We start from the raw sequence: 13,581 nt of genomic DNA, 5'->3' as shown, positions 1-13,581 counted from the left end.
CTACATTCTGTCCTGTTGCTGGAGGCTTTGTTCACCATCCTTCATGGTACCTAATTTAAAGCCCTCTTTATTAAGTTGACCATATGATCCCCAAAGGTATTCTTTCCTGTTCTAGTGAAATTAATCCCATCTGTTGATACCAGTCCTTCTCTCCAGAACATCCATCCATTTTTGAAGAATCCAAAGTCTTCACATTGACTTCACTGTCTCAACCATTTATTTACTTACAGGATATGACTGTCCCTTCCCGAGCCTTTGCCTTCCAAGGGAAGGATTGATGAGAGCACCACTTGTGCTGCAAGCTCCTTAATCCTTCTGCCAAGAGCCTTACAGTCTCTTCTGATCTGCTTGGTGTCATTTCTGGCAACATCATTGATGTCTATATGGACAAGTGGGAAAGGGTAGTGGTCCTGGAGATGGATGAGTTCTAGCAGTTTTTCAGTAACATCCTGAATATGGCCTCCAGGAAGAAAGCACTCATCCCATGACCTCAAATCTGAATAACAAATTAGTGCCTCTGTACCCTCCAGAAGGGAGTTGCCAACTATCACCACTCTTTTCTTCCTTCTTGCAGAAGTGGTCTTAAAGTCTCTATCCTTGGGGCCCTGCACTTCATGCTGTCTAGACTGCTGAGTCCTCTGGGTTCTTGCCTTCTGATGTCCTTATCTCTGCCTTATCCTCAGCTGTTCCACTGCAGAGTGCTTGACTATAGTTGCTGACTTCATTCTGTTCCGCTGGCATTTTGGGGACCCTCTTTCTAGCAGCCACATGTTGCCACTCCTCTTTTGGCCTTTCCAGTACCAACCTCTGACCACTCTAATTCAAGAAATTGTTAATTTTTCCTTACATCTATGTATCTATGGGTGAGGGCACAAACATATATACTTGAGAGTGTTTTAACTTTGCTGTGAGATAAAAGTGGAGTGGGCACATGATGTACAGTCTTGTGCCAGTGTAAGTCACTGCACCTGTTGGAAAATGGAGTAAGTGCTCCATTAATCTGGTTTTGTATTGTGTCTGGTCTTCTAATTGGTTGCACCCCAAGGTAGCTGTAATCTTGGGAGAGCTGACCATGTGTCCACGCCTTACTGCTAAATAAAATCTTTAGTAAAATAGTAGTTGTATTTCCACACTCTAAGTATTTTGAGTGCTGTCCTATTCCATTCTGGTTAAGACAGTGAAAAACTGATAGTAGTGTACTGTACCTTCATCTTAGCCTGAAGGTGACTTGAAGAAGGACACTGTGCCTGAAAGTCTGCCTAATATTTCTACCAATTATACAGTTGATCCAAATGAAAATATTGCTAGAAAACCCCCTTGCTTTCTGTATATTTTTTCTGGACCACCATGGCTACAGTAACAGTCCATTCGTATTCTTAGTCATAGACTGTTACAACAGCTGGGAGGAGGTGGAGGAAGACCCATCCATCTTTTGTGTTAATGTTTTTTTCAGGGAATCAAAGTTGAATAGGATTTCATTTAGAACAGGATCTATCCCTAAGATTTTGAACCCTTTTTATATTTTGGGAGACTTAATGAACTTAATGGCTAGGGATGGACATTCAAAAAGCCTGAGCCTGAATTGATTCAATCTTTGCAGGTTAGTCTAACCTGCAACGCTTGAACTGATTTGGAGGTGGATAGACATTCCCTTTTCATTCCATAAATGCAGACATATGCCTGCAGTGGCTCAGGCTAGATGCCGGGGGGAGGCGCTGGAGCAGCCCTCCCTTCCCTTCCACAGGTCTGAGCTGAGCGGGGTGTGGCCAGGCCCAAGCAGGATGCTGTGATCTCTGATTAGAGAGGGGGTCGTCTGCCCCCCCCCCCCCTCGCTGCTCCTGATCAGCAGGGAGCTAGCTGGGAGCATTTTGTTACACAGCAGGGAGTTGCGCAGGGAGTTGATAGCATTTTTCAGCCCATCAAAATAAGACAAAAGGCTGTCATTAGATCAAGCTCTTCTTAAACAACTTGTTCCAAGGAAGAAATGGAAGGACATTACCAGCTACCTGTTCATTAGCTCTAAAAAGCCCTAAGTGGACACTGTCTTGTCTGCTTTTGTTCTGTCTCCCACAGCACAGACCATAGCCAGCATGTGATATGGTAGCTAATGCTGGGAAGTGTCTGTGTAACGCAGAGGGGAGGGGGGAATCCCTGCTTGAGCACGGAGCAGTGTGGGGTGGGAGGATCATGGTGGGAAGCAGGAGGAAGCCAGGCAGATGCCACTGTACCTGTAGTCTCTGCCAGAGCTCCAGCCAGGGAGCAGAGAGGCAGGGCCAGCCCTGCTGAGCTGGAGCAGAGAGTGGAGCCCTGCCCAGAGTTGAAGAGCATCTGGGATGCTGAACATCTGCAAATTGTACCATTTAAATGTTACAGGATTGTTAGAGGAAACTCTTCATGTATGTTTTCAGCCATCTTGTGAATTGGTTCTGGTTTAAAATATGCACAGAACTATCCAGAATAAAATGCTCAATAAACTGCACTAAGTTTAGTTCCAGAATAGATCTTACTTTTGTAAATACGCTAACCTCTGCATTACCATTCGGATAAAAAGTAGAAAGCTTGGCTGTAGCAGGATATTTCATTTTTAATAACAGTTGTTATATATTGTTTCCATAATAAACCAAGTGTTATATTTTCTAGTATGTGATGTTATTGTTTTTCATCATATGGTTACATATTTAATGTTTTTAGGGATGGAGAGAAGCCAAAGAATCCAATGGTAGAGTTGTTCTATGGACGATTTCTAGCAGTGGGTGTGCTTGAAGGTATGAAGTTTATTGTAATTCAGCTAGAAAAGCTCTTTTGTTTATACTTGTTTAACACATGTCCATACATGTTCCACAGAAATATTTTTTTTAATCAAAAAGCAATTTTGAAATGAATGTTTTAGTATATGAATCAAGGCAGTATGGGGGTAAATATGTGACAAATTATGAGCTTGGAAGACACTTCTGATAATTTCTAATAGATTTGAAATAATGCAAAATTTAGTGGTGGGGGGGTTTACATTCCCTGTTACTGAGACTTGACTGACAACATGGTTTGAGGTCATTATTTCATTAAACTGAGCAGGTCTTATTTTTGCTTGTTGGTGAGCAGTTCCCTTTCTTTCTCTCTGTTTTTTTTTAGCCCAGTTAAAAAAAATGTAATTACTTTGTATTGGATTGATATGTGTTCTCTGAAAAATTGCAGCACCTATCACTTTTGAAGGACTTACAGACTATCCTACTATCTGAAACATCCTCTTTCTGATGACTTTCCCACTTCACTGTCTTCTTTTAAATCCATCCTCCAGACTCACCGCTTTGCTTCAGCGTTCTTACTTCTGCTCTGCACTCAGATCAGATTCTTTTCATTTATCACCCGTGTGTCAAGGAAATTGGTCATGAAACTGGACTTTTCTGACCAGAGAATAAATGAAAATGAATTAGTTTCTTTTTTTTAACCTTTTGTCACCATCATTTCTCTCTCTGAGTTTGATGTCCTTTACATTCATTTTGCACAGATGTGTAATATTCTTAAGGTAGAAATTATGAATGTTCTCTCTTATGGGTTAATGCTGTAGAACTTATTTTTTCAAGTAATCCTTTATCACATTTTATTGTCTTGTGACTACTGAGACTGTGCAGATGTATTTAAGAAATCTGGGGCGCATCTACATGAGACACTTTACTGTGCAGTAGAGCAAATTACTGCATAGTAAGCATCTGTGTCTACATGTAGAGACCCTTACTTTGCAGTAATTTGCTGTACAAAGCAGTTAATTTGCTACTTGCAAATGTTAGTAGCAGATTAAGCGCCTAGTACTTAATGTGCAGTAAGGCAAGTGTAGACGGCTGACTGGAAGCAAATTTACTGCCTGTCAGCTGGGCAGCATGGGGTGGGAGATTGCTCCCTGCCCCTGGGAGCTGCCTACTGCTAGGGTGGGCTCTGCTACCAGAGTCGAGGTAGGCACAATGTCCCCCTGCCCTGGCAGCAGGGAGCTCCCAGCCCCCACTTCATGATTGTGGAGCAGGGGCAGGGAGTTCCCTGCATGAGGATAGTTCCCTGCCCAGCCTGGAGCTAGCTGGGATCTGTCCCTAACTGGGATAGTTCCTGGCAAGCCACGTGCTACTCAGGGAAGTTTGCATGTGCAGCCTGGAGTTGGCTGGGGTTTGTCTTGTTTCAGACAGTTCCCAGCCAGCTCCAATGTGCAGACTTCCTCATGCATCCCAGGGCTGGCTAGGAACTGTCCCAGTCAGAGGCAGGTCCCAGCCCCATGACCTAATTGGGGATTGAGGCGTGGGGCTTGGAAAGAGGTGCAGGGAAGGGGCAGTTCCCATCCCCTCCCCTGCAGCTCTTTCCAAGCCCCCTGGTCCCAACCATGGAGCTGGAGCTAGAAGCTTCCTGCTGCCAGGGCCAGGGGACATTGTCCCTGCCTGGGATATGTCACCAGAGCCTGCCCTGGCTGCAGGCAGCTCCTGGCGACAGGGAGCAATCTCCCAGCTCGTGCCAGGAGATGGCTGTCTCCTGACCCTGTGCTTCCTGTCAGCCCCTGGGCTAGTACCCAGGGGGAATCTAGAGGGTACTGCAGAGGGCTGGTGCAGACTGCTTTCAGGAGCAGCAAATCTGCTCCCAAATGGGTGCTTGTGTAGATGCCTGCCCAGAGTAAATTACTCTGGAGTAAACCCATCCAGCAGTATTTGCATATGTAGACTTGCCCACTGAGAGGTTATTTTGTATTTCCAGAATTGGATCTTCATTTTATATTTGTAAAACACTATGCACATCTGTTGAGAAGTAAACATAATTGTTAAATTGCCTAATTGTATGCTGGTATTAACTGTTAGTGCTTTAGGAGGAAAATATCTAGTCATTTTAATATCTCTGATATTTCCTCTCCAAAGCTGTATATAATGAATTTGTTCATGACTACAGCATCATATGGGACCTGCACTGGGAATTACAACACACTTGAGTGGTAAGAAGTTTAAATGATAAACACTTATTTGTGAAGCCTGAACTGTTAATATCTCTCTTCTGCTTAGGTAAGAAATTTGAAAACACAGAAATGTTTGGCCAGTACCCACTCCAGGTTAATGGCTTTAAAGATCTGCATGAGTGCCTAGAAGCTGCCATGATTGAAGGAGAGATTGAATCTTTACATTCAGAAAACTCTGCAAAGTCTGGTCAGGAGGTGAGTTAAATGTCTTGGCTCTTCTAATGGCCTTTTTGATGTAAATCAAGGGCAAGGTTGTATAAATAGACATTTCAGGTCCCCCAGAGCACTGAAGGATCAGGTGGGCTACTGCTATCATCATGCGTGCCATATCATAAATCATGCCCTCGTAGTACCTCCTGTGTATGTATGTGTGAAGAGCAGGAATTACTACTATGGCCTACCCCACAACATCACAACCCAAAGAGGCCTATACAGATTCTTGAAGTTATTCGTAAAACTTGTGTCTGTTTGCTTAGTTCAGTCCTAACTGAGCCCTGGAGATAAGCTGCTGGTTTTCAGCAGACTCTTGGTTTCTGGAAGGACACTGAAGGTCTGCTGCCACATTCCTGTTTGAAAATAGTTGGCATGACTAAACTACTAGAGCTATACAGCCAGCATAGGCTATGACAGTTTGTGGCACATTTTGCTGCCTGTTGCTGGTGCTAGGTCCGTGCACTGTGCTCATTTATGTAACCCAGCCCCATTGTAGTTTACTTAATATCATTTGCATATTCCAACATGTCAGGTTAGAGCAGAGGCAGGCAAAATATAGTCTGTCGGCTGGATGCAGCCTGCTAGGCACTTTCATTTAGCCCACAGGCACCCACCAACTAATTGTACCTCATCCAGTCCTTCCATCAAGCAGGGTGGGAGTGAGGCACCCAGGCATTCTCCGCCCACCCCCAAAACATACTCTGTTGTGCCTTGCTTCCACCCTCATGGGTGGAAAGGCCTAGCCCATTCCAGCCAGCATACGCTGCTAGGCTAGGCTGCTGCTTGTACTACCACAGCCACCCCATGGGACCTTATTGGCTTCACTGCCATCACACTTGCTCCAGGCACTAGGTAGGGAAGCAGTTGGGGTGGGGGGAGCTTGCAGCTGGGTGGGTTGTGGAGCCTGTGCCTGGGGGGGTGTGGAGGGTAGGAGCCCCGAGCTCAGTTGGGCGTGGTGTGGATGTGAGAGAGGGTGCAGGGACCCCCCACACACTCCACCACATGGCATGCAGCCCCTGCTGCCAGCAGCAGGAACAGGCGGCAGCGCTCGTGCAGGTTCTGGTGCCTGGCAGCACGTGGCTCCAGCCAGTGCTGCGTGTGGGGAAGAGAAGTGCAGCTTGCCCAGCCTGCCTTTATCCAGCCCTGTGCTGTAGCTGGCTGTTTTCCCAGCCCTCTTTTGTGCAGGTCCCGGGACTATGCTGGAAGTGGAGGGGAACCCTCACCCCTGCTTCCCCACGGAGTCCTGGGACCTACATGGCAGGGGGGCAGAGAAGACAGCCAGCTCCAGTGCAGGGCTTAATCTGGAGTTGTATACACTCTGTATGTAGCCCTCACAGTAGAGGCAGGCTGGGGAGGTTGCACTCTTCATCCCCATGTGCAACGCTGGCCAGAGCCATGTGCCACAGGGTGCAAGCGCCTGCACGGGTGCAGCAAGGGCTGCATACCATGTGGAGGAATGTATGAGGGGGTCCCCACGCCCACCTACCCTCTCTCACACCCTCACCCTTCCCCCACAATCCCTGCACATATACATACACTCCACAATATACCCTATGCCCCCCAACACACAAAGCCACACCCCTGCACAACCCCCCCACACCTCCCCCTACACCTCACCACACACATACCTCACTACACGTACACACCTGCACACGTGTGCACGCACACACATACACACACACACTCCCCATACCTCACCATACAATACTCCAACCGCACCTTGCACCCTCCCACACACAATATACAAGAGTAAGACTATTTTTGAGTTATTATGCAACCCCCTCTATATGCACTACGCAAACACAAATCATGACAAATATTTTTTCTAATAAAATTAAAATGTTATAGTAGGTGTTTTACTGTTAGTGTATGATTTGGTTTTTTCCTGGTTCAAAGATGGCAACCCTCCTCTTCCAAAAGGAGTATTTCTGGGGGGCAAGGAGAGGGACATCTGGTGGCAAAGGTCAGGGACTGGGGGGTGGGACTGTTAGTCATATGGTGATCAGGGGGTGGGGCAACCCATGCAGCCCTCGACAGGTCACCAAAACTAGTTTAGTGGCCCTCCACCCAAAATAATTACCTGCCCCTGAGCTAGAGAGAACGTGCACATGACACATGGGGCAGGCTAGTATTCAAGAACTAGTTTCAGTCCTTTTTTGCCTCTGAGTATTAAGCTCCAAACTGATCTAAAAAGGTGGCATAAGGCAAGTAACACTTTCACCTTTAATTTAAGGTACAGATGACAAAAATGCACAGTATTTTAAGAATCTGATTTTTTTCTAATTAGGGCAATGATGCTTTATCTTTGAATTCAGAAAATTTAGTCCCATTAGAGCAGTCTAATACACCACAACTTGAATACTGTGTGTGCTTCTGGTACCTACACCTGAAGGGTACCGGAGAGCTAGGAAAGTTTCAGAGAAGCAGCCAAAATGTTGCTTCCTTTTCAGTGATGTCAGAATAAATATTAGCTTTTAATTACTAAACATAACGAACATAACAAAGGCATCCTGCCTTTTGAAAATATAATTTCCTGCTTTCCAATATTGACAGAAGTTTAACTTCTTTTCTGTAATTTCTTTTGCCATCAGCTGTTGTTTGTCAAATTCAGAAGTATCTGTCCAATTTTCTACATGGATGCCTCCTCTTTTTTCCTTTACAGATAATATTTTCCATTTGTTTTGGTCTGGTCACCTGAGTAAATAAAACTTAAAATGAATCACAAAGCCCAAGTGCACCACCTTTCCTGAAGCAGACTCTAACAAGTAAACAAAGACCTCACAAACACTTCACTACAGTGCAAAATGCAATTTCTTTTTGAAAGGTCTGGGCTGCTTTGTTGTTTTCATGAACACACGTAGGTTTATTTATTGGAACGCTGGATGCTGCACAATCTATTCTGTATTGTCCAGTTTTACATTTTGTTGTGGTAAGACTTTGGAATTGTTTTATCAATTCAGCTTACCATTAGGTAGGCAGGCAGAAATGAAACAGCTATATAACACATCTCAAAGAATTGTCAACAGCACTAAAGTAAAAAAAAGACATTATGTAACTCCCCAACATGGAAAAAGAGATGCACAATTGTTAGAATCTGATATGACATCAGATGTACAGTAAATTAGTCCCATTTCCCAGGGATGCGATTAAATACTAGGAATTAATATTATTTATGTAGGATTTACCCAATGAATACATAAGCACAATTACTAAATAGTAAAGGATATTGAAATGTTGCTGAATGCTGACTTTCCTAAAGTTTTAATAAAAAAAACCCTACCACTTGAGAGGAAAGCCTCAGGATACTATTTGTCTTAGTTGGTGACATTAGGAAGATGAGACTTGGCAGCTTTAAGAGCTCTAGGGTAATGGAACTTCTGTGATAAATACTGGAGACTTCTGCTCTACAGTAATTTTCTACTACTTATTTTTCATTTCTGTTAAATCAATTGGTGTTTATTTGTACTATCATAGTGCCTACCCCACTGCTGTGGTTCAGTGGTAGAATCCATGTCTGCTACATTGGAGGCTTGGGTTCAGTTCCTGGATGTGCACATAACTACAGTCATCAAGGCCCCAAATATCTGGACTCATTGTGGCCTTTGGATTTTGTCTCAATGGTCTAAACAGGGACTGGAAAGTCTGGGAAGTCTCCACTCCTCCATACTCCTGTCTAGGTATATGAGTTGAAGGTCTGGGTCGACCTCTCATGCATATAGCATGATACAGAAGGATCAACAGTTGCCTTCCATAGTGCCTAACAAGTCTAGATGTGGACTAGGAGCCCATTTTGTTAGAAGTTGAACGAACAAGGGGAAAAGCCTTTCTTGCCCCCAGAGAACTTAGTATAACATCAGAGTTGTTAGGGATAGAAAAGTGGTAGGCTGAAAATAGTCAGTAAAGGGACTTGAAAAGGAAGACAAGTTGTTTATATTTGTGATCAGAGAAAGGGGAGGGATACCAAGAGAGATGATATTGTCAAAGTGACTGGCTAGGAAAAGGATCTTTGCAGTAACATGGGTATGAGCAGAGCAAGATTACATCTGTCATGGTCAGGAAAAAGGATATTGTGGTCATCAAGATATAAAATGAGTGTTCTGGCTGCGTGGATAGATAGTAAAGGCTGTGTCATAGCCTAGATGTATGAGTACCTAAAAGTAGCCCTGAGTTGGAGATTACACCCACACTTTGGATATTTGACTGTTAAGCAGTATGGTGATTTTTTTCCATAGCAATCAGCTAGAGGTAGCAGGAATAGTTTGGGGAGGGAAAGGTAAATGGTTGTGAACCTGTGTTGATGGCTGTACATCCACCTGATGTCAACAAGAGAAGTGCAAACATCTGTTTGGTTATGATACCATGGAGCCTGGAGGTGGTAGCTGAACCATCATGGAAGCTGGAGGATCTGGGAAGGGAGAGAATTTGCATAAGAATGGATTAGAGAGGTAGCAGAACTAGGAGAGGACAGATCTCCAAGAGCCAAGGAAGGTCAAGATTTTGTAGTCATCTGTGTTGAAAGTACCTGACAGGGCAAGGAGGATTGGCTAGATTAGGGGTGGGCAAAATGGCAGATCTGGCCAGTGACTGGAATCCATTTCCCAGCAGCCCCAGCTTGCACCACTGTGGCTGGTTTCCATGGAGACCCCAGCAGTGGTGGGGTTGTGACAGCCGTGCGCCAGGGTTTCTGTGGAGACTGGCCCCAGCAGCACTGGCAGGGCACGCAGCTGGGTGTGGAGTTGCTTTGGGGCTGGGGCTGGGATTTTGCAGCTGTGATGGCATGGTGTGGAGCTAGGGCAGAGCTGTGATCCAGGCAGGGGAGATCCAGTTGGACTGTGGCTCTGCCCATTCTCTGGACCACACTGTCACTGCTACAAGATCCCAGCTCCGGCTTGGAGCAGCTCCCTGCCCAGCTGCACACCTGCCAGTGCTGCTGGGACCAGTCTCCATGGAAATGCTGGCCCTGTGCTGTCAGGAACCCATCACTGCTGGAGTCTACATGGAAACCGGCCGTAATGATGTGGGCAGTAGCTGCTGGGGTATTGAGGCTGCCGCGGGCCCGATCTGGCCTGCAGGCTGGACTTTGCCCACCCCTGGGATCGATACAGGTAATTAGAGACTTCAGTGAGTGCAGTGTCAATGGAAAGCTTGGGGAGCAAAAGAGACTGCCCTGTAATTGAAAAGGTTGTAAGATGGAATTAAAGGACAGGAACTCCAGGACGGTAAACAGGAAATTCCATGACCTCATACATGAAATGATAATTAGAGAAGCAAGTGGGGCAAAGGGCCAGATTTTAACAGTAGTGTAACAAGGAGTTTGTGGTGGGGGCGCAGGAGTGGAAGCACAAGTGCCGCACGTTGATTAAGGGGTGGGGTGCTGGAATGGAGGGTGGGGAGCATTGGAAAAGACTCATGTTGCTGCTCCAACAGCCACAGGCTCAGGCTGTATGGCGCGGGGCCAGGAGCCAGGTGATAACCCAGGGAGGCTCTAGGGTTCTGGCAGCTTTGTGCTTGGGAGAGAGAACATGGAGAAGTTAGCAGTAAAGATAGCGGGTACCCTCCCCTCCCCTGCCTCCAAATTAAAGGTTTTATTTCTTTGCTTCACATGACCTTCAGTGGTGCCTGCACCTGGGGGTGGAGTGGGGGTGCAGGCAGGTGAGAGCTTTCTGTGTGTGGGAGAGAGCTTTTGCCCATGGCTGCTGGGACCCTAGAGCCACCTTGGCTCCACCCCTTGTCTCCTTCCCCCTCTCTCTGCAGCTGGAGCCCACAGCTGCCAGGACCCTAGCACCCCCTTGTCTCCATCCCCTGGGTCCTTGACACCACCCGGAGCTTGTAGCTGCTCAGGGCACAAACCCTACCAGGTATGCTTCTGCCCCTTCCCCTCTCCCACCCTTCCTCCCCTCACTTTGCTCTGCCCAGGGTGCCAAAGTAACTTGATACACCTCTGGATTTTTAAGATGGGGAAAGTCAAGGTACGGGGGAGGCTGGGGTGGGAAAGCATGCTTGTATTGTGAGGGGAAGGAGCAAGAGATTGATAAATACTGAGAGAGACAAGAGATTTGCAAGGTGGGCTCTTTAACCGTGTTAGTACAGGTAGGTTATAGTAACTTGCTGCAGTTGAAATACAAATTGATAGTTCTGATTTCAAATATCACTGAAATATAGGGCCTACAGGAAGTTTATATTGATCCATTGCCTAACACCTGTGTTTTCCACAGTGTTGTAGCAACTGTGGAAGTATTGTGGAAAAGTGCGACCAAAATATTTTAGTGTGATTGAAAGGTATTTACTACATGTATTGTATTTTGTTTGTTTCTTATTCAGCACTGGTTTACTGAACTTCCTCCTGTCTTAACTTTTGAGCTCTCAAGATTTGAATTTAATCAGGCTTTGGGAAGGCCAGAGAAGATACACAACAAGTTAGAATTTCCTTCAGTTTTATATTTGGACAGGTACAGTATAATATAATAAGTAAAGCCTTTATAGGCAACATCTCATGGAAATGATTAAACGTCCAATTTTTCAGACACTAAATTATAATAGGTTATGTTCTAGAGAGAATAATTTAATTTTTAATGGTTTGTAACAACTACTTTAGGAAGCATGTGTAAATGATAAAATTGTATGTATGCTCCTGTTACCATGGCAGTGTTGTTTTTGACCCAGATAAATGGTTAATCCAAACATCTGTGCCTTTATACTACATGTTGCGTTACATCAGTGCATACAAAAAAAGTTGGCTGCTATGCCTTTGTTATTTAGGTAATCTATCCCCAGTATAAAAACATGCAGATGAAACCTGGGGTATGCAACTCTGTAGAGGGTTACCAACTGCCATTTGACAGTTCTGTTCTCACGGCCAAAAAATGTGCTTTACTGGTTTATAACCACAGTGTCAAACTCAGTTCAGTTGGCAGGCTGCCTTCTGTGCTTTTCAGGTGCCCATGGGCTGCACTCTGGCTTTCACATTTTAGATACTTAAGCTATGGTTCTGTTAGTGCAGCCAGAGCCAGGGCAGGGCTGCCCATGGGGGCAGCCTTTGCCCCAGCTCTCACTGTCACTATGGTAGGCTCTGCCATCATGGGCAGAGCTGGGGCAAAATTCAGTGGGCTGGATGACTCAGTTCTGTGCGCTGGATCTGGCCTGAGAGACGTATCTTTGACATCTGTGGTTTGCAAGAAGGCTGTTATGCCCGGATGTGAAACATTTAGCTATCACTATGGGTGGGTTCTAACCAAATATTAAGCAGGTTGTTTGTGGGCACATGCTGTTTGTGTGTCAAAATAGTTACTGTGCAGGCACAATTAAAGCTATTCTTTTTATAATTGCATAAAAATAAGTATAGCGAGGAATAGTTATAAAAGCATGTTTGATATGTCAAATACAGCTCTGAGAATTATCAACTTTTACATGCAATACATGCCAAAATAAAGCTTTAAAATATTCCTCTGGTTAGTAGACAGACAAATGTAAATGTCTTATTGCTTTCTATTTTACATTACCTTTTTGATGCTTTGTAGTTGAAAGGTTTTAGTGAATAATTTTCTTACTGGGTAGTACAAGTACATAAGTGTTTGGCATAATTGCAGATTCATTTGTTACAATATAAAGAGCAGCTCATTTTCTATTTTCTTGATTTGACAGATACATGCACAAAAATAGAGAAATAACAAGAATTAAACGAGATGAGATCAAGAGGCTTAAAGAATATCTTACAGTTCTACAGCAGAGATTAGAACGGTACTAGATATGCTTGCATTTGGTTAGAATACTTAAGATTGAATTATATGTTATACAGACGTGAATAATTTCTTCCATCATTTTATATTTAAATACTTGTTCCAAACTGTTGTATATTTCCTTTTTTTTTCTTATCCATTCTCTTTGACATGTCTGTGGAAGGCTTGTGTAAGTGAAAGTTTAATGAATGCAACTTATTACAATAGACTCATTTTATTTTAATTATAATCTGCCAGAAATCCTATTTGTTGTGAGGCATTGCATTAATACATTTTATGGTTAACAGATATTTAAGCTATGGTTCTGGTCCTAAACGATTCCCCTTGGTAGATGTCCTACAGTACGCATTGGAGTTTGCATCCAGTAAACCTGTTTGCACTTCACCGGTTGATGATATTGACGCTAGTGCTCCCTCTAGTGGTACGATAACAACACAGACAATACCAAGGTAAATCCCAGGTATCATTTGTGTTTTGATCGATGTTTATGGTTTCTGGTTTTAGTTGCTCATTTTAAGAAAAATAAAGCTCATTTTAGGCAAGAAAGTGTATATATGGTATAGAGGTAGGCTTAAAGGAAAAGATTCTTCACTTAAAATAATTTTATGTACACTTAATAAAGATGAGTCATTTTAATCATCTCCCATAAAA

At 44.3% G+C, this 13,581-nt stretch overlaps 1 protein-coding gene across 1 annotated transcript in view; it reads left to right on the top strand.

The window, feature by feature from the left end:
* The window catches only part of USP25 (ubiquitin specific peptidase 25), a 183,636-nt gene that overhangs the window by 105,327 nt on the left and 64,728 nt on the right, over nucleotides 1-13,581 (top strand). The window contains exons 10-14 of the mRNA XM_019523898.1: nucleotides 2,692-2,765; nucleotides 5,028-5,176; nucleotides 11,516-11,643; nucleotides 12,836-12,931; nucleotides 13,218-13,379. Of these exons, the coding sequence (XP_019379443.1) occupies nucleotides 2,692-2,765; nucleotides 5,028-5,176; nucleotides 11,516-11,643; nucleotides 12,836-12,931; nucleotides 13,218-13,379 (609 nt within the window). The remainder of the gene's footprint in view (nucleotides 1-2,691; nucleotides 2,766-5,027; nucleotides 5,177-11,515; nucleotides 11,644-12,835; nucleotides 12,932-13,217; nucleotides 13,380-13,581) is intronic.

The sequence above is a fragment of the Gavialis gangeticus genome, unplaced genomic scaffold (genome assembly GCF_001723915.1).
Source record: "Gavialis gangeticus isolate Ggan-Ray unplaced genomic scaffold, GavGan_comp1, whole genome shotgun sequence".
In the NCBI taxonomy this organism is placed as follows: Eukaryota; Metazoa; Chordata; order Crocodylia; family Gavialidae; genus Gavialis; species Gavialis gangeticus.
The sequence above is the reverse complement of the archived record's forward strand: the minus strand, read 5'-3'. Positions and strand labels throughout refer to the sequence as shown.